The 24,484-nt window shown below is 42.6% G+C and overlaps 1 protein-coding gene across 2 annotated transcripts in view; it reads right to left on the reverse strand.

Moving 5' to 3' along the window:
* Positions 1-7,074: 7,074 nt before the first annotated feature.
* Positions 7,075-24,484, reverse strand: part of LOC140129117 (polyadenylate-binding protein 2) — a 30,303-nt gene continuing 12,893 nt past the window's right edge. The window contains exons 1-7 of one of the 2 annotated variants that reach the window (XM_072150707.1): positions 12,219-12,579; positions 11,999-12,113; positions 10,936-11,003; positions 10,306-10,412; positions 9,128-9,215; positions 7,846-7,994; positions 7,075-7,759 (exon numbers count right to left, since the gene is read on the reverse strand). In XM_072150707.1, the coding sequence (XP_072006808.1) occupies positions 7,720-7,759; positions 7,846-7,994; positions 9,128-9,215; positions 10,306-10,412; positions 10,936-11,003; positions 11,999-12,113; positions 12,219-12,542 (891 nt within the window). In that variant the 5' untranslated portion in view covers positions 12,543-12,579 and the 3' untranslated portion in view covers positions 7,075-7,719. Of the gene's footprint in view, positions 7,760-7,845; positions 7,995-9,127; positions 9,216-10,305; positions 10,413-10,935; positions 11,004-11,998; positions 12,114-12,218; positions 12,580-24,484 lie in introns of those variants that run through there. The other variant, XM_072150710.1, reaches the window with a different exon arrangement.

The raw sequence follows: 24,484 nt of genomic DNA on the forward strand, positions 1-24,484 counted from the left end.
ACTCTCCACACAAGCTGCTCTTCTTATATAAAGCACATTCTGACTAGACATAGGTATCCCCTGTGTGGGGTTCCTTCCTTCCCTCTCAGACTGGTCGCCCTTATCCACATCATCATGGTAATGTAACCAAATATTATGTTCTTATTGCACTTTATTTGCTGTTGATTACTTATACCTTACAATATCTTGCTCCACTATATTACTTTGGCTTTTCAGGATATACCATTATGTATATAGTGTTCATTGGAGCTTAATGGTTAATGGTCGCTGAATTGTTGAGTCCTGTTCTTTCTGGCTTTTTAGATGTTGTTTCTTGTTGAATATTTGGGGAAGACATATTTGATAGATTAGGTGCACAAAAAGACACAAATATTTTACAGATGTTTAAGTAGATTGCTGATGTAGAAGGCTTTTGATTTGCCTTAAGGGTAGCTATTACTTCTGAAAGACCCTTTGCTCTTAACATTGACCCCTCAGGATCCATGCTGAAAGCTGGTATATTTCTAGATGGGAATGGAGGAGAGGACCCTGATGTAGAAGGTCTTTCCTCTGTGGTAAGAAAATAGATTCTTCTATAGACATTTCCTTCAGAGATGGGAAACAGTTTTTGATCCAGAAGGGGACTATTAGAATTAGTGACGTCTTTTCTTGTTTTAGTTTCTGAAGAATTCTAGAGATTAGACGAAAGGGGGGGAAGGCGTATGCTAGATCTACTTCCCAACGGTGGCTGAAAGCATCCAGTCTGTCTGGGGTGAAATCTTTTTGGATGGAATAAAAGATTGGTACTTTTGAATTTTTCTTTGTGGCAAACAGATCCACCTGTGGTTGATCCCCATCTTGATGTTGGTTAAGAAAAAACTTTGTTGTTTAGGCCCCACTCGTGGGGTTCCATCGTGTTCCTATTTAGATAGTCTGCTGCTACTTTATCTACCCCCCTTAGGTGGACAGCTGTTAGAGACTGCACATTGTCCTCTGCCCATCTGAAGATCTTTTTTGACAAGTGCAGAAGACTCTGGGACCAAGTGCCTCCCTGGCGTCTGATAGAAGTTTTATATTTTGTTTCTTTAGTAAGTGGGCACAATTTTTCTCACACACTGCTCCTAGTTCTCTGTAGTTTGATTAGCTGTTCTGTATTTCCTGTGACCCTGAACATACCCTGAAGGAAGTCATGCCCCCAAGCCCGAGAGGCTTGCATCTTTCTGGATTGAAGTGACAGGCCATATGTTCCATTTTATGCCCCTTTGTCCCCCAATTTAGGGAGACTTTTGTGTAGGATGGAATGCTCACCTTTTTGTCTAAGTGTATGGGATTCTTGTCCAATGATCTGAGTATCCATATTTGTAGGTGCCTTGAGTGATTTTGACACAATTGTACACTATTGTATGCAAGAAGTGCCAGGAATTTCATCGCTCCTTGGAGGGTACAGGACTTTTTTTTGCCTAAAGGAGAAAACCTGATTGATTATTTTCAGCTTTTTGTCTGTAGGCAGAAAAGAGCTTTGTGGGCTTTATGGTGCCCAGGAATTTCTCCCATTTGCTTGGTAGCATGTCTAACATCTCTGTTTACAATCTAAACAAGATCTTGAAAGGTTGTCAGTGTGTGTTCTCTGTTCCTTATAAGTTCTGTTTCTGAGTTTGCAATTAACAGGAGATCGTATGGGATGATTAGAATGTTCTTGACTCTTAGGTGTGCCACCATTTCTGTTATTAATTTTGTGAACAGTCTTGGGGCTGACGATATTACGAACAGGAGGGCCCGAAATTGTAATTATGTTAGGTCGCCTTCTGGAGATAAGACCGCAAACCTTCGATATCTCTGTGATGAGGGATGGATGGGGACGTGGTAATACGCATCCTTTAGGTGGATTCTACAGAGAAAAGCATCCTGTTGAATTAGAGGTGTTGTTGATTTGATTGATTCCATCTTCAATTTCCTGAATATTATGTACTTGTTCAGATTCTTCAATTTTATTATTATTCTGTAGGAGCCATCTGTTTTTTTTTTTTTTTACCAGGAATAGAAAGGAGTAGAACCCTTCTTTTGACTCCTGAAATGGGACCAAAATTACCACATTTTTCTTTAGAAGTTGTTGAACTTCTTGCCGTAACTAAAAATTCAGTGTCTGATATTGTAGTCTTGTTATTATAAAGTTCTGAGGGGAAGAAGAGAAGAGCTCGATCTTGTAGCCCTTCTCTATTACGGAGAGAATCCAGGCTTTTTTCATTTTCTGGACCCACTGAAGGTGGAATTGCAATAGCTTACCCCCCGACCCTGGCGTCATTGTGTTTTAAAGGAGGAAGATGAGGTGTGTGTGGTAAATTTAGTGCGTCTCTCAGAGCCTTTAGCTCGAGGTCTAGAACAACTGGTAGCTCAAAGGAGCTTTGTTTCTTTTGAGGAAGTCCTCCTGTCTAAGTGTGGAGCCTATCTTTTGAACTTTGGCCTGGAACATGGTGTGACGTTCATCTGAGAACAAAGTTTTCTCCTCTCTTAGTACTTTACCAATGCAGTCCTTAGTGACTTTTTATATGACTCAGACAGCTTAGTATAACAAGAAATACATTTCCTATGAGGAGGATTTTTAGCTTTTTCTTTGTCATTTCTCTCTTTTCTTTATGCTCCTATTTTTGCAATAAGGAAAAGGTCTATTGTTAGGAGAGTGTATATTTGTGTGTGTTATATATGTAATCCCCCCAGGACTTATTGTAGCCTGGAGGTTATGATCAATATCCATTCTTAGCACAGGACAAAGAAAGATGCTCTTTAGAGAAGTAAAAAAAGAGTTACAGTCAGGTTGATATCTCTAATCTGTCTGGGCAAAAGACTGTCTTTGGTACCTTCTGTACGAGTAGGCCGCGACCCTCTGCAGGGATTAGGACAGAGCTCATGCTCTTTTGAGTTTTACCACCCAATTGAGCTCCGAAGGGTACGCCAACCGGAAGTGATCATCACGGCCTTTGGAACGCATGTGTGTTCCACCATCGGAGCTGGGTGAATGGACACGCCATAGGCCCCAGAGAATCCGCATGTCATGCCTAAAGGAGACCTCTCAGCCAGAAGGGAAAACTGGAGATTTAGATTGACAAATGGCAGATGGAGTTTAAATGTGGAGAAATGTAAAGTACTGCACTTGGGTTTAAGAAATTAAAATTACATTTGTTTTAAATGATAAATTTCTTACTGAATCTGACTAAAAAACTTGGGGTATTGGTGGATGGTAAACTTACTTTTAGTGATCAGTGGTAGGAACCTGCTTGTAAACCAAAAATAATTATGGGATGTATCGGTCAGACCAGACATGGAATCTTGTGTATACTTTTGGTCAGTGCATAAAGGACACACAACTGGAATGGGTGTAGAGGAGAGTAACCAAGATTACTAGGGGGGTAGGGGAACAAGAATACAATGAGAGATTACTAAACCTTGCCCTTATTCAGCTTAGAAGAAAAAGAAAAAAAAGACTGCAATGGGTAGACCACACTTATATGAATAAATTTATGAATGGTGAGGTACAGGGAACTTTCCAAAGATGCGTCTATACTTAGGCCTGTTTCCAGGACAAACGAACATCATCGACACCTAGAGGAGAGGTTGTTCTACCATTGACAAACAGGGATTCTTTACATGTTCAAATTATCAGCATTACAACATCTTGCAGCAAAGAGTTTGATAATCTCACTACATAGTAAATCTCACTGCATAGTAAAGAGGCCTGGATGCCTTTCTGGAGAGCACATCCTATGGCAGTGGTGGCGAACCTATGGCACTGGTGCCAGAGGTGGCACTCGGAGCCCTTTCTTTAGGCACTTAGGCCATGGCAGTCCCAAGCAACTTAACAACAATGCTATTTTAAAGCGACACTTCATTGGTTGTTCATTGGTCATCCTGCTGGACACACCATTCCTTCCCGCCTTCCTTCTTTCAACTGTATTGGTGGCCTCAGGGTGCCAATACAATTGAATGATGTTAAAGAACAGGTAGCAATAAGTTACTGCCTGAAATGCCATGCTGGCACTTAATGGTAAATAAGTGGATTTTGGTTGTCGTTTGGGCACTCGGTCTCTAAAAGGTTCGCCATCACTGTCCTATGGGAATTAAACTTTCTGTAAGTAATTTGTTGAGCCAGGGAGTAATGCTGACTGCCATGTTAGGGGTCTGAAAGAATGTTTCCATGGTCTGGGCCAATTGGCAACAGCCTTGCAGGGTATTTTGCCTTCTTCTGCATAAATAAGTTTGACTTGATGAACCCATTTCTTTTTCTAATCTTATTGATTATGATGATTTAACAGAGGGCACTGGTAGTTAATTGTGTAAAAGGCATTGAAATTAATCCTTTTAACCTTTATGTGATCTGTGTCCGGCTTGGAATAGACAAGGCTAAAGCATCTCTAAGTATCTTATTCTGAATGTCAGTTTCTAGTTGGTTTAGCCAAAATAACAGAGCGGGCCATGCATGCCGCCGCAATGTTAGGTTTAAAGACTGAGGTAGCCGAGTCCCATGATCTTTTCAGAAAACTTTCCATTTTCTATTCCATGAGATCCTCTCATATCCTCAAAAGGAAGAGATGATCTGCGAATACAGACGCATCCACCTTAGGAGCAGCGCCCCATGTACCCGAAACATCTGAGTCAAAAGGGTATTTCCTTTTGACAGATCTGGGGATGTATGATTTTTTTTTTTTTTAATCCGGTGACTATCATTCCTTCTGTATCAGAGAGGTTAATTTACATCTTTACTTAACGCCCTCAAACATGATAGCTTGTATGGATCTAGATTCTCTTCTATCTTCAATATCCATGGTTGCCCTGATTAGCTTAAGGAGGTGATCAGAATCATCAAAACTAAATAGTGGGCGTCCTGCATGTTCCATTTCGGACACCTTCCTCCTCAGATCCTGACCTCTCCGTAACATATCCAGCGGCAGAAGTACCTGGCTGGTCCTTCCATCCAAATGGAAGACTCTACTGTTAAGATCTTTCCAATGCAACTATTACAGGTGCCTTTTATAATTAGTAGGAAGCTTATGACCACAGATCCTGCATACCCTATGTGTCTTACGAGTCACATTCTTAGGCCCCTCTTCACCCCAATGCAAACAACACCCATTGACACTGTATAAAAATGATATATATACATATAAAAATACGTAACTCGCCGCCCTGCAGTATAGTTACTGCAGGGCGTTTCAGCAAGGTCAGGTTTGTCTGCCATATCATACAGCTGTTCTCAGCATGTTGCAGTGCACTCTCCCTGTTTAAATCTCCCGCCTGGAGTCAGGGGGCATGCCCTCGTCTTACTTCCGGCCGGGACATGTAGTGGCAAGAAAAGGAGTTTTTTTTATTAATATTTTCAATAAACTATCTAGGGACAACTCAGGGGGAGGGCTAATGGCACAATGATCTCCCCGTAGTATTTTTTCTCTCCTCTGTGCGGCTCTAAGAACGCCAGAGCCCGACCTACTCCATCCGCCGGCAGCCTCTGACACAATGGATACCACCGTGACTGATCGCCAGGCGGATGGAAGGAGGTAGTGCTTGGAGAGCAATCTCCCCACACTGGAGGACTACACTGACAGCGTCCCACACTCCTGAAGAAAACAGGGTTAGTGTAACACCACAGGGGCACTTTTCATCACGGCATGCCCAGATCTCCTTCCAAGGACAGGAAACCAAAATGGAGTAGGAAGAACATTTTTTTTTATGCTCAGGTTTTCTGTCCTTGGAGGGCAGATCCCAGTCTCTCTGGTGGTGCGGTCGTGATGAAGGGTAAAGAAACCCCTCAGAATAGCTTTGATAAGTAAAAGTTCAAAGGTTATAACCATATAAAACAACACGTCAGAATACAAAAAAGATGGGGCTGAGCCGTAAAAGGGACCTTTCACCTCTAGTAAGTAGCTCCTCGTGCTAAAACAGATGCAGCAGTTTTACACTGCTAGTGTTAACCTCCAATAACACTAGCAGACACTGCTGTGATGTACACTAGAAACTCCACCTCAGACCGCCCCCTCATGAATACGGCAGACTGCTTCTAGCACGGTACGGCTTTTGTAGTGTACAGCGCAGTAGTGTTTGTTAGCATTATTGGAGGTTTCCAATAACACTAGCAATGTAACACTGATGTGTCTGTTTTAGCACCAAGAGCTGCTTATTTTAGTAAGCAGCTCTTAGTACCGCTTTTATAGCCGACAGGTCCTCTTTAACCCCTTACTGACGCTCACAGGCTGAGCCCTCTCCATAGCCGGAAAGTCTTTGCTGCATATTGCAGGTCTTCCAAAGACCCAAGGCCATCTCGTTTAACCCATTCATTTACAATGTACTAATTGCGCATTGTAATGGGTGAAGAAGAAAATCCCCATAGACTGCCATTCTGTAGTATGCTAGTATTTGGTAGGATCGATCAGACAACCTAGGGTTAAAGTACCCTAGGGCAACAAAAATGGAAAAAAAATACAAAAATTCAAACAATAAAAATCATAAACACATTACTGTAGGTATTGCCGTGTCCGAAAATGGCCAATCAAATATAACAGTTTTTAAGTGCGGTTAACCCCGTAACAGGAAAAAAAAAAAATGCCTAGTCGAAAATGGCACTTTTGCCATTTAGAAAATTATAAAAGAATTCAATAAAAACGTGATCAAACAGTCGTACAGTTCTTCAAATGAGAGCACTGACACCACCCACAGCTCCATACAACGTACAAGTATAAAAAAAAAAATTTGTACAGGTTTTCACTTTTGTAAATGTACAAAACCTATATAAAAATTTGGTATCCCCGTGATCATACCAACCCAAAGAATAAAGTTGACATGTCATTTGGGGAGCTCCGTGAAAGCCGTAAAATAAAAAGCCCACAAGAAAACATCGGAAATGTGGTTTTTACTGCATTTGGTATTTTTTCCCCGTTTCCCACTACACGGAATGGAATAGTCAATACCATCACTATGAAGTGCAATGTGTTAGGCAGAAAACAAGCCATCACAGAGCTCTTTACGTGTAAAATAAAAAAAAATTATTGCTTTTTGAAGGTGGGGAGTGAAAAATGAAAAAAAAAAAAACCACCAAAGACACAATATCCATTTTCCCATTTTTTTTTATTTTTTCCTTTTCCCTGACTGCCACTATATATATTTATATATAAAAAAAAATCTCAAGAAAAAAAAAAATTCTAAAACACAAAAGATGCCCAGCTCGTTTCTTCAACAGTTTGCAGGAATCTGAGCTAGAATAAAACTAAAGAAAAGGCTGTTGTGAGGGGGGCAGCTGAGTCTCTCCGGGAAACAAGCTTCTCCCATAGAAGAAACCTGCAAAGATAAAAACACGCAAAAAAAAAAGAAAAAGAAAACAGCAGGATGTTTAGCAGACATCACCCTCCCTCCCCATATCTAACATTACACTGGGAACCATTCAACATGTATTATAACCCATCAACTTTCCCCAACATTGAACAATCAAACCCCTCCAAGTAACCAAGGGACAAGTCATACACTCAACACACTGAGAATAAAGACTGCCATCACCTATATTCCCCAAGGTACATTTAGCTGCAGGAACCTGGCCTACCAAACTTGACAGTGTTTGAAGCCTGTACATGGGGCATGTGAGCATATGAGAAAAGGATGGTCCACATGGAACCTCATGTTATTCTCAAATTTCATGTCAATCTTCTTTTTTTCATTTTTTTGTGTTTTTGCCTTTCAGGTCTTCCTAATGATATATTTTTTTTAGTAAGGAGAATACCATGACGTCACTCGAGCCCGTCCCCTGAAAGAGATAAGTCTTGTGTAAGCAAATATCAAAAAACATAACCCCATTTGTAGCTCCACCGATACTTCAACCCTCCGCCAGACCTGTACACGCGTCCTCTAGATCTTGCTGTGTAGCCGCTGTAGAACCTGGACCGGGAACTATAAGACGCTGCTCTGGCTCTGAATCTTGCCCGTGGAAAACCTCTGTCTGTAGTACTAATACCAGGTCTGTTAGTCCTCTTGGGAACCACCTGGAGAAAAACAATACAATGCAAATAATGATCTGTGCTGACAGTTCCGTAGCATAACTATAGGTCCAACATACCAAGATCCGAATTCTATGGGGGTCACTACTGGGATTTGGTATAGTAGTACTGACTGGTAATCACATCTAGCCTACTGTATGCAACTAAGCAGCAGGTCTGAAGCAAACTTTGTATTTCAACCTAAAGAGCATTCTGTGCAGCCATCTACTCCACATGCCTTACAGGCTGCAACAAAATGGCTGCTGTAGCTCCAGAAGAGGTAGTGGGACAGTTTCAAGTATTAACATTTGTCATCTATGTACCCCTAACCTGACTGCAAAGTACCTTTGTGAGTGCCAGGTGTGATCTGCAGCGACTCCCCTCTGGAGAGTGCGTGGTACATTCCAGGCAGTAGCATCACCCAGAATATCTGATGCCTCAGTGAATCACCAAGAGATTAACTGAAGGGTAGACAAAGATGAGCCAGATGAAAACAAATCAGAAGATTATACAGGCTTGAAAAACAAATTTTTTGAAGCCTGCAGCTAGTTTTTATCTGACCATCTTTGTCTAGGTTTCAGTTGGCTCACATGATTGAATGCTCACCACACTTATGACCACGCTTTTGTACTCTCTCAGGCAACAGATATTCTGGGTGATGCAACTGCAAGTACTGGACCAGACGGGAGCACAGATTCCTTTCATAGTTACTGCTGATCACTGATTAAGGACATTCTCCACATCCCCCCCCGCCTCTTACACTTTAGTTCTTTGCACTGCCACCTCCTAAACTTTTCTATAACAGCATTTTAAAAAACCTTCTACATAAACGATGGCATGGCAAAGGGCTTATGCTCTATGTAGTAAAGAGTAAAGAGACATTAAAGGCCGACTACTACTACTACATAGGTGATCTTTTTCAGCAGAACATTCAGCAGATAATGTATCCCACATTATAAACATAGCGGGATACGTCTATGCAATATGCTGCAAGGACACTTCTGACTCATCCTAATGTGTCCTTACAACACATGGAACAAATCTAAACTCCGCCTAAGATAATGCTGTACACTTTCTATAGAATCCGGATGAGATTCATTTTCCTTTGTTACACACTATTGATAATGAAATCTACTTACTTTTATCTGCCGTCCTCTGAATAACGATTCGTCTAATGCCATGGACGTCCGGACTGATTCTTTATCTGAGAATTCAATGTAGGCAAATCTGCAGAAATAATATTCCAGAAATGTTTGTATTTTCACATGTTTAACAATAAAAAAAATTACTCCTAAACAGCAGCAACTAAAAAGCACTAGGCAATACTGAGTGTAAAGAAAATCAGTTACAGCAAGCAACATTGAGGTGTGGGCTATACAAGGAATCTGGCCATAACCCATTAAAAGAGGACCTGTAACCTATAAAAAAAGTAAGCAGCTCCTAGCGCAGTGTTGCAATGCTAGCGTTGTCGGAAACCTCTCATAAACGTCTCAGACACTGCCGCGCTGTGCAATAGGAACGCCGGAGTGCAGTTTAAGCAGTTCAGTGTATTCATAAGGGGGTGGTCCGAGGCGCCGCTTCTGCCTCGGACAGCCGCTCCCACTCGATAGGCTGGCAGACAGTATAATATATATCATAATTCCTTTATTTATATAGCGCACAGATTACACAGCGCTGCACAGAGCTTACCAAATCAGTCCCCGTCCCAATGGGGCTCACAATCTAATCAACCGACCAGTATGTTTTGGAGTGTAGGAGGAAACCAGAGGACCTGGAGGAAACCCACACAAACACTGAGAGAACATACAAACTCTTTGCAGATGTTGACCATGGGATTTGAAACCAGGTCCCCAGCACTGCAAGGCTGTAATGCTAACAACTAAGCCACTATTGTAAATCGTGGCAATGTCTGCTAGCGTTATCGGAGGTTTTGGATAACACTAGCAGTGTGAGGCCGCGGTCACACGATCCGCTAGGCGTCCGTTCATAACGCGACGCTAGCGCACAGGGGGCGGTCCTCGGCCTGACCGCACATGCATTTACAGGGAAACGCATGCGATTGATAAGCCGATCGCATGCGTTTCCCTGTTAACGCATGTGCGTTCGGACCGAGGACCGCCCCCTGTGCGCTAGCGTCGCGTTATGAACGGACGCCTAGCGGATCGTGTGACCGCGGCCTCACACTGCTGCATACGTTTTAACACTAGGAGCTGCCTACTTTAAGTAAGCAGCTCCTAGTGCCTTTTATATGGGTGACAAGTCCTCCAAGATCACAACGCTGTCCGGCATCAACTATAGAGCACAACCAAGAACTTACCCTTTAGGGTGACCAGTGAACTTGTCACAAAGAATGGTTACCCTGTTCACAGAGCCACAACCATGGAAGTGTGCTTCAAGTTCCTCCGCTGTTGCCCCGTAATCAACCTGCAGATATATGTAAAATAATATTATCACCGATCATTGTTAAAAAAGAAACTTAGGCGCAAAAGGCCCAAATCTCATCACTTCCATTAAAGGACATGTACAATGAGTAAACTGACGTGTCTTACGAAGAAGTTCCTGAGGAACAAATCAGGACGTTAATTATAACAATATACACTGCGATTGGGGTGCTCCGGCTAGGTCACCAGAGCACCACCTCTTATAATTTATTCACTTCTGGTCCTGCCCATCCACTGTTAAGCATCAATTTTATAACTCAATAGTTCCAAAATCGCAGCGTATAGTTATAAAAGTCGCCCTGAGGAGTATAGTTCGAGAACTATCAGTATAAGCGCTGGGAGATGTCCTTTAATAGGTGGTGCACTGATCACCTATCAATGCCCTGTCCAAATGGAAAGGTGACTAATAGCTCAGTGCTGGAAAACCCCATTGAGAATTTGTAGTAAAATGGATGCCGGTCTATGTGCAGAACCAGGACAGTTTTAGACCATGTGACATCACTTACATTTCCGACGTAAATTGACCGCGCATCCGCTTCCATTTTCTCCTCTATGGACATGATAACTGGACCAGCTGCAGGGGAACAAAATCAAATGTTATTTAGTTTGTATTGTATTTGGGTAGCACCAACAGCACATTTTGGCCATTTCATAGAGAAACATCATTGAATGTTTGATTATAAAATGGGGGTTTAGCTTTTGACTATATCCAAATACATCAAGTAAACTTTTACCCGCCTGGGACATTTCTGCAATACCCATCTCTGGCAACGTACATATGGTAAAAATAAACCCATCAGATTCCAATATGGTTATTTAAATTAAAACCTTCTCTACATTTTTTTTTCATACTTCAGTGTACAGAGCCATGTAAGGCATTTTAGCAACATGAGATTTTTTCATTGCTGCCATTTTGAGGGCTGTCCAACCTTGTGATCGCTTTAAAAAGTTATATGTTGTCGAAAAGCAAAAAGTGGAATTTCCGTCATTTTGGTGTTATTTTCAGTAATAGAGTTAAATGCCCAGAATAACAGTTAATATACTTTGATAGATCGGACATTTTGAGAGCTCTGATTTTTACTGTTTATATCAGTTAGAATTGTTATAAAAATCCAATAGTAAAAATCAGAACTACCAAAATTTAAACAATTACAAATTTTTTAATTGCCCCCTTTCCCTAGAGGAGAAGGGTTTGTTATGGGTGGTCATGTGGTTTAGAAGACTTTATGCCATGGATCTTTTTTCTCGCCAAGTCCACACATTAATTTTTATAGACCAAAAATAAATCTGTCCACTATATTAGAGATTTGCTGGGATGAGTCAGGCTTTGGTAGTACTATAATTTAAGAGGCTTGATCGTGCTGATTGTTGAGGACCCCGAAGAGAACGGGGGAAACCCCCTATATCCCAAAAGAATAGACACTAAGGCCAGATATGTGCAAGGCTATGTGCATGTGTCTATGGCAAGGACTAAAGCAGCGCCTCAGGTGAACAGATTGTACATTCATTCATTTGGGGTAGAAGATCCCAGCAATCACCCAGGGAGAACTGCATGAGGCTGGATCTTACCATTGCCGGGCGGGGGGCTCATGTTCATCTGTTTCTCCACCTCATTCTGCAGCTCCTTCAGCTTGACGGCTTCCTCCTCCATCTCTCTTACGCGGGCTTTGATGGCCTCCAGCTCCTGAGGGGACAGATGAGAGTGTAAGCTGCAGCACGCTGTGCCTCCATTACCTGCCTCTGCTGCGCCCCTCCCTCCCGGGCCTATGTGCATCCCCGAGCCTCTTACCGGGTCCTCTATGTTGGGGTCTCCCCCGAGCTCCCCGGGCTCCTCCTCCTCCAGTTCCTCTTCTTCCAGCTCCTCCAGACCGCCGGCACCTCCGCTCTCCGTACTGCCCCGACCTCCGGATCTCCTACCGGACGATATTCTGCCTCCTATCCGCCGAATCCTTCTGCCCGGGCCCAACAACTCCAGGTCGAGATCCAGCCCTCCTCGGCCCATAGGTTCGTCATCGCCTCCATCCTCGCCAGCACCAGACGAGCCAGCGCTACCTCGGAGCCCATTCTCGTAGTCAACCCCACGGAGGGCCGCAGCTGAGGACACCGCCGCCATCTTAAAGAAAGATTGAGCACCAGGCCGTAGAGGCAGCCCTTATAACTAAGCTAGCGTTATGATTGGTCGAGATTGTTGCCAATCATAAAGAAGCGATAGACAATTGGCTACAATGCAGTGTGCTTTTTGTTTAGTTGGGCGCCAGGGAAAGTCCCGCCCATCCGGTGTCTCAGGATTGGTTAGAGTGTGCTGCCAGTCATGGCTGTGGGCCACACCCTACTCTGCATCACACGGTCAGCCGCATGTCTTGTACAGTACAACTAGTAGTAGATGCACCAAACTACTGCAGGATGAATTCACACAAAGACCCTTCCTAGACTCTCCCATTTATCTGGATGCTCCTGGCACTAATCCATGCGCTTCCTGCTAAAACACCATCTGATAATACACGTGCAAATAGGAAAATGCGTTGGATGCTTTTTAACCCTTTAAGGGGACGAGGCATGAAAAAGCCCCAATGACCAAACACTATATAGTGTTATTGGAGACCGGGTTTAACACCCATAACTTATTTTGTGTGCTACCAACAAATCTCTGCGACAATTAATAATATGTGTAAAAATAACCCAAACTACAAATCGGTTGTGGTTACAACATACATTTTGGTTAAAGCACAGGCTTTGCATGATTTTGATGCATTTAAAAACACAATGAAAACGTAAAGAGTGCCCCGAGCCCAGGGCGCGTTCACACACTGCATATGAGTGGTGTTTTGGATTGTTTGTAACTCCTCGTTCAGACAACAGTAACAGACGCATATCAATGTGTATCTCACAGCCGCATATCCTGGCCTGCCAGACGCTCTAATGACCTGAACTATAGTAGTATTGTGTATGTCTGAATACATGCAGAAACCTACCATGAGGAATATGTGATGGTAGAATCCTCTGTCTGCTGCTGCCCTAATCTGTAATTTAATAATCTTGAAACCTAACCTAACTTGTTAAAAACTTTATTTTAGTAATATATAAATTAACCGCAGAGGCTACTAAGCTCCCAGTGTCAGGCTACTGCACGCCCCAGTAGCCTCTGTAGATATTGACATATTACTAAAAGTTTTTAAAAAGTTAGGTTACATGCCAGGATTATTAAATTACAGATTAGGGCAGAGGTAGGCAGGAGGAGGCAGGAGGAATCTACCATCAGATCTACTTCTGATAGTAGATTCCTTGTGGTAGATTTCCTTTAAATAGTATGTAATAATAGCAGGCATTATTAAAGAAAAGCCTTTAAAATGAGGACTATTTGAGAAAGTAAAGTAATGGAGATGTGTTTACCCCCCCTCCCTCCCCCCTTCCTTTCCAGGCCATTTTTTTTTAGCAATCGGCCTATTTTATGGCAAATAACTGTAGCATTTCTAATCTGATATACATATGTTATATATTTTTTTCAGGACACAGTAGACTATAGTTTTATGCAATAGGAGTATGCATACAATATTTTTTTTTTATATTACAGAAAAAAAGGCAAAAATTATCAAAAAAAACTCCACATTTTCCATGCTATTTTTAGGGTGTGGTCACACGTATTGCTAGCTCTGCGTTTTCAAATGCAGCGCAAGGGTCCAGGAGTAGGCCGAGGCCGGATCGCACATTCGTTTCTATGGAAATGCATGCAAGCGGTAACCAGAACCGCATAACAAAATGCAAGACGCCGTTTTTGGTTGCTTGACAGGACACTGGCCACCCACAGGCCAATATGAACTGGTGGTTTAGTGTCCCAAATAACCCTTTACCAAGTCCCTCTGTGGCCGCTAAACAAAAAAAATGTTATACTTACCTAGAGATGAGTTTTATGAGGTCCCTCATACCCATCTCTTGTGCTTGTTGCGCAGTGAAACTGGAGCACTACACCCAAGCTTCATTGCACCAGCACCGTAACTACACATGCATTTGTTAACGCATGTGTTCAAGGGTGTGTTTTGAAGCTGGTTGCGTTTTGTAAATCTATTTGAAGCTGGCTCAAAATAGATTTATCCAAAAGCTACTCATTTTAATGGTATAAGAAATGTTATTATTAGTAAATAAATAATAAAAATGTATTCACACTAAGATATAGTTCCAGAACAATGTTATTCAAAGCAATATGTAAAAAATATTTTGCAGGCTGAATCCTTATTTATAGGTGGTCACATATCACTCGTTCCAGATGGCATACAGCTATCATACTGATGGAATTATGTACTACGATAGACATTCATTTTTAATATTTGAAGATTCTATAAGGACAGGTTCTGGTACATCGGAAATGTGGTGGCAATATTTAAAGAGGGGGTCTAAAACTGATCCCAAAAACTACAGACCTGTCAGTCTAACATCCATTGTAGGAACATTTGGGGTTCTTAAAAGATGTGATCCTGGATTATCTCAATGCACAAAAGATTATAACCTAGTACCAGCATAAGTTTATAAGGGATTGGTCCTGCAGACTTATCTGATGAGCTGCCATGAGGAAATAGCTTCTAGAGATTTCCAGGGCATTTGATATATAAAAGGTTGATACATAAAATGAGAATACTGGGAATAAGGGAATATCTGCATTTTTGGTTAGTTACTAAATACAGGGTTGTCATAAATTAAAGTTTAAGTTACCAGTGGGGTAACCCACTGAAAAAACTATTCCATCCTGTAAAAATGACATAGTTGAATTGTAATGGGTACAGAGGAAAGCAACCAAGCTTATTAAGGGAATGATGGACTCAGTGGCGTAACAAGACTTTAATGGGCTCTGGTGCAAACTTTGTGTCGGGGCCCCATATACGATAACCATTATCAATGTCCGCATATAACACATTAAACTTGAGAATATACATATACACATTATACATACATACACATAAATATGTACCTGTGGTGAATACAAATATACCAGAAATTAACGTATTGCACACATAAATATATACCAGCATATAATATAGCGGCAATAAATGACTAAGAGCAGAGATATAGGCATCACTTACGGATTTAATCAGTCACAGTTGCTTCTTTCTCCCTCTGTGTTGGCCTGGTCCATGCTTGACCGTATCCTGTTTTCAATTCTCCATCAGCTATACAACCTCACAATGACTTCTCCTGGCCATCTCTGCAGGTTTTGCCAGCCAGTCAGCTCCTTGCGACACTGTACCACTAAAAATATATCAAATAGAGTATAGTGTCTCTACCATTATAACCCATGCTGCTAAATAACACTCCATACAACTGAACATGCTTCCACCTATACATATTAAATAATATACAGGGACCACCAGTCATATATAATTAATAACAGCAGCCCCCCACCCATCATATATAAAATGAATAAAAGCCCCCCCCCATGTCATAATTAATAAGACCCCCTGTCTTATTTAAATTTCATAACAGCAGCCATTCTGCCATATAATCACCAGTTCGACTAAATGGCGTAATCCAACAATTTAGCTGTGACCACATACTTACATAAAGACTCATAGCCACTATGTATTGCCAAGCATCAGTATTGTAATGCATGGTAATGACAGAGGTCAAAAGTATTGTTCCAATTGGTTCCAATTCCAAAGTGGGTTAATAAAGAAGTTTAAAAAAATATATAGCAAAGAACCGACCGCACACACCAAGAAAAATATGGAAAAAGTAAAAATAACTCCTAAACGTACACACAATGTAAAAACCCTTATAATAAAAAGAAAGAATTGTTTTAACCATAAGAGGCATGATGAATATTGTACAAACAAATACAAATATGTTGTAAAAACTCCACTAATACTTGCGTCTATGAAAAAAAAAACCCTCTGTACTCACCTTTCCGACACCCCCTGCAGGTCCTCTTCTGTCTTCAGCGCCGTCTCCCGATGTAGTCCCGTCGCTATCAGCACACACTATATTGTCAGCAAGCAGCTGACGTCATGGTGCGACGTGACCGCAATGGGAGCTGCAGTCAAAGCCGAAGACAGAAGAGGACCTGGGGGGGGGGGGGTGTCGGAAAGGTGAGACACTGGCTATATACTAGGGGGCAGGGGGCTGCTGGCTATATACAAGGGTTCAGGCACTGGCTATACAAGGGGGCTGCTGACTATATATAAGGGGGCTATATTCTAGAGGGCTAGCTATTTACTAGGGTCTGTTGGCTATAAACTAGGGGGGCGCTGGCTATATACTGGGGGCCGGTGCTAGCTATATACTAGGAGGCAGGGGGTAGCTATATACTGGGGAGGTTGTGACCAATGCATTTCCCACCCTAGGCTTATACTCAAGTCAATAGGTTTCAACCATAATCAGCATGGTGAATGTTGTACGAACATAAGGAAATAAGAAGTACTGTATAAACTTGAGTATAAGCCGGAAATGTCAGCACAAAAAATTTGCTGCAAAACGCTATACTTGAGTATATGAAAATAAAAACCTTTGTACTTACCTTTCCAACACCCCTGCAGGTCCTCTTCTGGCGTAGTCCAGCAAGTGGCTGACGTCACGGTGTATGTGACGGGACCGTGCAGGGAGCCGAAGACAGAAAAGGCCCTGGGGCTTGTACTCGAGTATGTACAGTAATCAAAAAGTCACATGTAGCCCTTTATGGTACCAATAAAAAGTATGATGTCCAGCAAAAAACTAAGCCATCAATGTGCTGAAAAACCTCACCTTGGCTTATACACGAATCAATAATAAAAAAAAAACCCTACATACTCACCTTCCAGTGCCCCAGATGCTTGGCACGGTTCCCGGATGTCGGCGCAGCTTCTATTCTGTCTTCTCCGCAATGCTCCGATCCCTGCTTCTCCTCTTCTGTCTTCTGTAACAGCCGGCAGAGACGCGTCCATGCGCTCTGACGGCCTGCGCATACTAAGACGCCATCAGCGGCTGCGTCATAGTGTGTGCCGGCCTGCAGAGCGCACGGCCGCAGCTCTGACGGCTGTTACAGCAGACAGAAGATGAGCCGCAGGGACCGGAGGCGGCAGAGAAGACAGAAGAGGAGCCGCACTGAGCATCGGGACCACCCGAAGGTGAGTGTTTTTGTAAGTTTATTTTTTTAAGTGCTGGGAAAACTGGGGCTAGCTGGCTAAAAAAGGGGTCTGGCTGGCTACTAAAGTGGGCTGAGTGTATATTACAGGGGCTGTCTGGCAATATACTAAAGGGGCCTGACTGTATACTACAGGGGACTGGCTGTATACTAAAGGGGGTTGGCTGTATACTACTGGTGGCTTGCTGGCTATATATAGGGAGACTGTGACCGATGCATTTCCCACGATCGGCTTATACGCGAGTCAATAGGTTTTTCCAGTTTTTGGTGGTAAAATTATGGGCCTCGGCTTATACTCGAGTTTACATGGTATATGGAAAAAATTCTCTACAAATTAAGTTTCCGTTTTGTAAGATTAGGAAATCAAATTTTTAAAAAATTGCTGACCCATAGAATAAAAGTAGCATGTAAGGGCCAGTTAACATTTGCTTTCAGGCATCTGTGTAGCAGTTTCTGTTTTTTAACTTTAATATCTTCAGAAGAGCAGAACAGGACTTCAAAAATTGTGCTGAACATTCAGTCATGTACGACCCTCAATCATGAAGAGGTTATGCTTTCTGTTATGTGAGAGGATAGTTGGACACGGATTGCGGACCTATTTTTTTCATCTGAGGTAGGCTACATTCACACATGTGTGGGGGACATATATCAGACGTATATACACTCACCGGCCACTTTATTAGGTACACCATGCTAGTAACGGGTTGGACCCCCTTTTGCCTTCAGAACTGCCTCAATTCTTCGTGGCATAGATTCAACAAGGTGCTGGAAGCATTCCTCAGAGATTTTGGTCCATATTGACATGATGGCATCACACAGTTGCCGCAGATTTGTCGGCTGCACATCCATGATGCAAATCTCCCGTTCCACCACATCCCAAAGATGCTTTATTGGATTGAGATCTGGTGACTGTGGAGGCCATTTGAGTACAGTGAACTCATTGTCATGTTCAAGAAACCAGTCTGAGATGATTCCATCTTTATGACATGGCGCATTATCCTGCTGAAAGTAGCCATCAGATGTTGGGTACATTGTGGTCATAAAGGGATGGACATGGTCAGCAACAATACTCAGGTAGGCTGTGGCGTTGCAACAATGCTCAATTGGTACCAAGGGGCCCAAAGAGTGCCAAGAAAATATTCCCCAGACCATGACACCACCACCACCAGCCTGAACCGTTGATACAAGGCAGGATGGATCCATGCTTTCATGTTGTTGACGCCAAATTCTGACCCTACCATCCGAATGTTGCAGCAGAAATTGAGACTCATAAGACCAGGCAACGTTTTTCCAATCTTCTACTGTCCGATGAGCTGAGCTTGTGCAAATTGTAGCATCAGTTTCCTGTTCTTAGCTGAAAGGAGTGGCATCCAGTGTGGTCTTCTGCTGCTGTAGCCCATCTGCCTCAAAGTTCGACGTACTGTGCGTTCAGAGATGCTCTTCTGCCTACCTTGGTTGTAACAGGTGGCGATTTGAGTCACTGTTGCCTTTCTATCAGCTCGAACCAGTCTGCCCATTCTCCTCTAACCTCTGGCATCAACAAGGCATTTCCGCCCACAGAACTGCCGCTCACTTTTTCTTTTTCGGACCATTGTCTGTAAACCCTAGAGATGGTTGTGCGTGAAAATCCCAGTAGGTCAGCAGTTTCTAAAATACTCAGACCAGCCCTTCTGGCACCAACAACCATGCCACGTTCAAAGGCACTCAGATCACCTTTCTTCCCCATACTGATGCTTGGTTTGAACTGCAGGAGATTGTCTTGACCATGTCTACATGCCTAAATGCACTGAGTTGCCGCCATGTGATTGGCTGATTAGAAATTAAGTGTTAACGAGCAGTTGGACAGGTGTACCTAATAAAGTGGCCGGTGAGTGTACATCCCCGATACACGGCAATGGGTATAGTTAAGCACTTTAGCCTGTAACCCTTTTAATACCCAGCCAATCATCATCAGCAGGGGCTCCATGTCGCATGACATGGTGCAACAGAGAGCCAGAACTGGATCCTGTCAGCCAAGAGCACCAATTATGGCGTCATCGGAGCACCTGAAATGTAAATGAACACTACCAATGCCTTATCGCAAGGCAGGAGGAACACTGTACCATGGCTCCAGTGGTAGCCAGCACCTGGAAGCTGTGGCTCATTGTAATGTATAGTGTGCAGAAATGCCATACACTGCGATACAGTTGTATTGCAGTATATGGTAGGAACGATCTGACTATCTAGGGATAATTTACCCTAGATGGTCTAAGAAATAGTGAGAAGTTTAAAAAAATGTAAAAAATGTATAATATATTAAAAGTTCAAATCACCCCCCTTTCCCTAGTACAGACAGTCCCCGGGTTACATACAAGATAGGGTCTGTAGGTTTGTTCTTAAGTTGAATTTGTATGTAAGTCGGAACTGTATATTTTATCATTGTAATCCCAGCCAGAACTTTTTTGGTCTTTTTTGGATTTTAAAAATGTTGGGTTGTCATAAGAATCATTATTAACAATAAAGCTTCATTACTGACGCCTGTGATAACTGTTACCGCTGTTTATTGTAGCCTAGGACTAAAGTACAATAAATTACCAATATCCAGTGGTCCGTTTGTAACTAGGGGTCGTATGTAAGTTGAGTGTTTTTAAAGGGAACCTGTCACCAGGAGACCCATTTTTAGCACTCCCCATTCCCCACAGAGCATAGTTCATACACTGCCAAAGTGTTTTTGTATAAAAAATTGGTTTTACAGAAAAAAAGATATGTTATATTGTACCTTTTATTAGCATCTGCTGTGTGACTAGGCAGTTGCCAAAAGGGAGGGTCTGGTAAGGAGCAGTTGCCACCCACCCTTGGGGAACAGCTCCTCCATGTGACCTTTTCAAATACAGGCGGTCCCCGGGTTACATACAAGATAGGGTCTGTAGGTTTGTTCTTAAGTTGAGCTTGTACATAAGTCGGAACTGTATACTTTATAATTTTTTTGGTCTCTGTGACATTTGGATTTTAAAAATATTGGATTGTCATAAGAACCAGGATTAACTATAAATCTTAATTACAGGCACCATTGATAACTGTTGCAGCTGTTTATTGTAGCCTAAGGATAAAGTACAGTAAATTACCAAAATCCAGAGGTCTGTTTGTAACTAGGGGTCGTATGTAAGTCAGGTGTTCTTAAGTAGGGGACCACCTGTATATGAAAACACCCATCACTGGGCTTAGCGACGCCCCCTGCTCCTCTACAGCCAATCCTGAGTGATGGGAGTTATTCATATATTTGAAAAGGTCACATGTTTCCCAAGGGTGGGGGGGGAACTGCTCCTTACCAGCCCCTCCCTTTTGGCAACTGCCTAGTCACACAGCAGATGTTAATGAAAGGTACAATATAACATATCTTTTTTCTGTAAAACCTATTTTTTATACAAAAACACTTTGGCAGTGTATGTACTATGCTCTGTGGGGACTGGAGGAGTGCTAAAAATGGGTCTCCTGGTGACAGGTTCCCTTTAAGTAGGGGACCGTCTGTACTCATATAAAATATAATAAACAGTAAAAATCACAGACACATTATGTATCGCCGCGTCCCAAAATGTCCGATCTATAAAAACGGTTATTGCTGGTGGTGACCTCCGAGACGGGAAATAGCGCCCAAATGTCCGAAATGCAACTTTTACGCCTTTTTACATGACATAAAAAAATGGACTGAAAAGTGATCAAAATATCGCACAGACGTCAAAATGGTAGAAATGAAAAAGTCGGCTCCTTTTGCAAAAAAAGACCCCTCACACAGCACCGTACCCCAAAGTATGAAAAGTTATTAGCGTCAGAAGATGGCAACATTTTTTTTTCCTTTTTCGTACACATTCTTTTAATTTTTGAAAATGTTTTAAAGTGCAATAAAACCTGTATAAATTTGGTATCACCACGATCGTACCGAACCAAAGAATAAAGTAGAGGTGTTAATTGGAGTGCAGAGTGAAAGTTGTAAAAACTGAGCCTACAAGAGCGTGATGTACATGCGCTTTTTTTTTTTTTCCACATTTGGAATTTTTTTTCCTGCTTCCCAGTACACAGCATGGAATAATAAATAACATCACGGGAAAGTAAAATTTGTTACGCACAAAATAAGCCCTCACACAGCTATGCACACAGAAAAATTAAAAAGTTATGGATTTTTGAAGGTGGAGAGCGATAAATGAGCGACAAAAACCCTGCGTCCTTGAGGGGTTAAGGGATTATTCTAGGAATAAGCATAATTCAATGGTTTCAATATACGATATTGTGTATTTAGTTATTTAAAATTTTGCTCCCCTTAGCAGAAAAATGCTGTTGACATACACAGTAATGAAGAATAAAAAATGCTAATGGTCCTTTAATCAGTCCACTGATTTTATCCGCATGCAGAAGACATAGGACAGAAGATGGCCGCTGGTCACATTTTCACATTACTTGTACTGCACCGGCCTGGACAGGTCATGTGATCCCCTCTACGTTTGGCTGTAGTTGGTTGGTTGCAGTGCATCCAGTATTGTGGTGAGACATCATCTCAGTGAGGTAATGGCAGTTACATATATCATGAGCAAGAAAATCTGTTAGGTCATCACTGGTAGCCAAGCATAAGAGGGACGAGCTGTTACTGAGAACTAAAGGATCATGGGACTTGTACTTTCCAGTATCTTGGAGATAAATCCACTTACCGTACTTTAAAAAGCCCATAACATTTTTCAAATTATAAAATCAAACCAGACATTCATACACCCGGAATAACTCTTTAAGCCTGTCTCTGTGTGTAACAATGGCCGAAACATTATGTTTAGAGATGAGCGAACATGCTCGTCCGAGCTTGATGCTCGGTCGAGCATTAGGGTACTCGAAACTGCTCGTTGCTCGGACGAATACTTCGCCCGCTCGAGAAAATGGCAGCTCCCGCCGTTTTGCTTTTTGGCGGCCAGAAACAGAGCCAATCACAAGCCAGGAGACTCTGCACTCCACCCAGCATGACGTGGTACCCTTACACGTCGATAGCAGTGGTTGGCTGGCCAGATCAGGTGACCCTGGGATAGACTAGCCGCTGCCCGCGCTGCTCGGATCATTCTGTGTCTGGATGCCGCTAGGGAGAGAGCTGCTGCTGGTCAGGGAAAGCGTTAGGGTGTTCTATTAGCTTACTGTTAGGCAGGAGTGATTCTCAAAGAACCCAACAGCCCTTCTTAGGGCTACAATAACGTTCTACTTTTTTTATTTTAATTTGCATCTAGTACCATTTTGTGAGGAATTAGCAGGGGGACTTGCTACCGTTGTGTTTAGCTCTTAGTGGCACACATATCCATAGCAAAGACCGAAGTGGGAAAATTTAGTAGGGGTTGGATTTCAATTAGGCACTAACTCAGTGTCATCTCATCTGACAGTAGTGTGCTTTGATACTTGGCTAGAAAATAGCCATAGGAGAATACAAAGAGCTTACTTACGCATACAGTAGCGTTCTATATATTTGATTTCTGGTTGATCTGCTGGTGGCTGTACTTTCTGCAGTGCATGTACTAGCCAATTCTGAGCAATTTGTAGTGAGACTTGCGACCGCTGTGTTCTGCGCTTAGTGACGCACATATCCATAGCAAAGACCGAAGTGGGAAAATTTAGTAGGGGTTGGATTTCAATTAGGCACTAACTCAGTGTCATCTCATCTGACAGTAGTGTGCTTTGATACTTGGCTAGAAAATAGCCATAGGAGAATACAAAGAGCTTACTTACGCATACAGTAGCGTTCTATATATTTGATTTCTGGTTGATCTGCTGGTGGCTGTACTTTCTGCAGTGCATGTACTAGCCAATTCTGAGCAATTTGTAGTGAGACTTGCGACCGCTGTGTTCTGCGCTTAGTGACGCACATATCCATAGCAAAGACCGAAGTGGGAAAATTTAGTAGGGGTTGGATTTCAATTAGGCACTAACTCAGTGTCATCTCATCTGACAGTAGTGTGCTTTGATACTTGGCTAGAAAATAGCCATAGGAGAATACAAAGAGCTTACTTACGCATACAGTAGCGTTCTATATATTTGATTTCTGGTTGATCTGCTGGTGGCTGTACTTTCTGCAGTGCATGTACTAGCCAATTCTGAGCAATTTGTAGTGACGAGACTTGCGACCGCTGTGTTCTGCGCTTAGTGACGCACATATCCATAGCAAAGACCGAAGTGGGAAAATTTAGTAGGGGTTGGATTTCAATTAGGCACTAACTCAGTGTCATCTCATCTGGCATAGTAGTGTGCTTTGATACTTGGCTAGAAAATAGCCATAGCAATAGGATAGCATTGTTTGGTTTTAAAAACTCAAAAAAAAACAAAAAACACAAAAAAAAAAAAAAAAAAAAAAAAGTAAAAAAAAAAATAAAGTTATAACTCTCATTTTAAAAATGTTTAACCCGAGGGCTAGGGGTAGAGGACGAGGGCGGGGACGTGGGCGTCCAACTACTGCAGGGGTCAGAGGCCGTGGTCCTGGGCGGGGTGAGACACCACCTGCTGATGAGGGAGCAGGGGAACGCCGCAGAGCTACACTCCCTAGGTTCATGTCTGAAGTTACTGGGACTCGTGGTAGAGCACTGTTGAGGCCAGAACAGTGCGAACAGGTGATGTCGTGGATTGCTGACAATGCTTCGAGCAATTTGTCCACCACCAGTCAGTCTTCCACGCAGTCCACCCATGTCACCGAAATCGCCACTCCTCCAGCTCCTGCACCTCAGCCTCCTCCCCCCCAGTCTGCCCCCTCCCAGGAAAATTTGGCATTTGAACCGGCATACTCTGAGGAACTGTTTTCTGGACCCTTCCCACAGTCACAAACCACTTGTCCGGTTGCTGCTGAGCAATTTTCCGATGCCCAGGTTTTCCAACAGTCACAGTCTGTGGGTGATGATGACCTTCTTGACGTAGTGGAAGTGTGTAAAGAGGTGTCCGACGATGAGGAGACACGGTTG

Source organism: Engystomops pustulosus, chromosome 1 (assembly GCF_040894005.1).
Source record: "Engystomops pustulosus chromosome 1, aEngPut4.maternal, whole genome shotgun sequence".
NCBI lineage: Eukaryota > Metazoa > Chordata > Amphibia > Anura > Leptodactylidae > Engystomops > Engystomops pustulosus.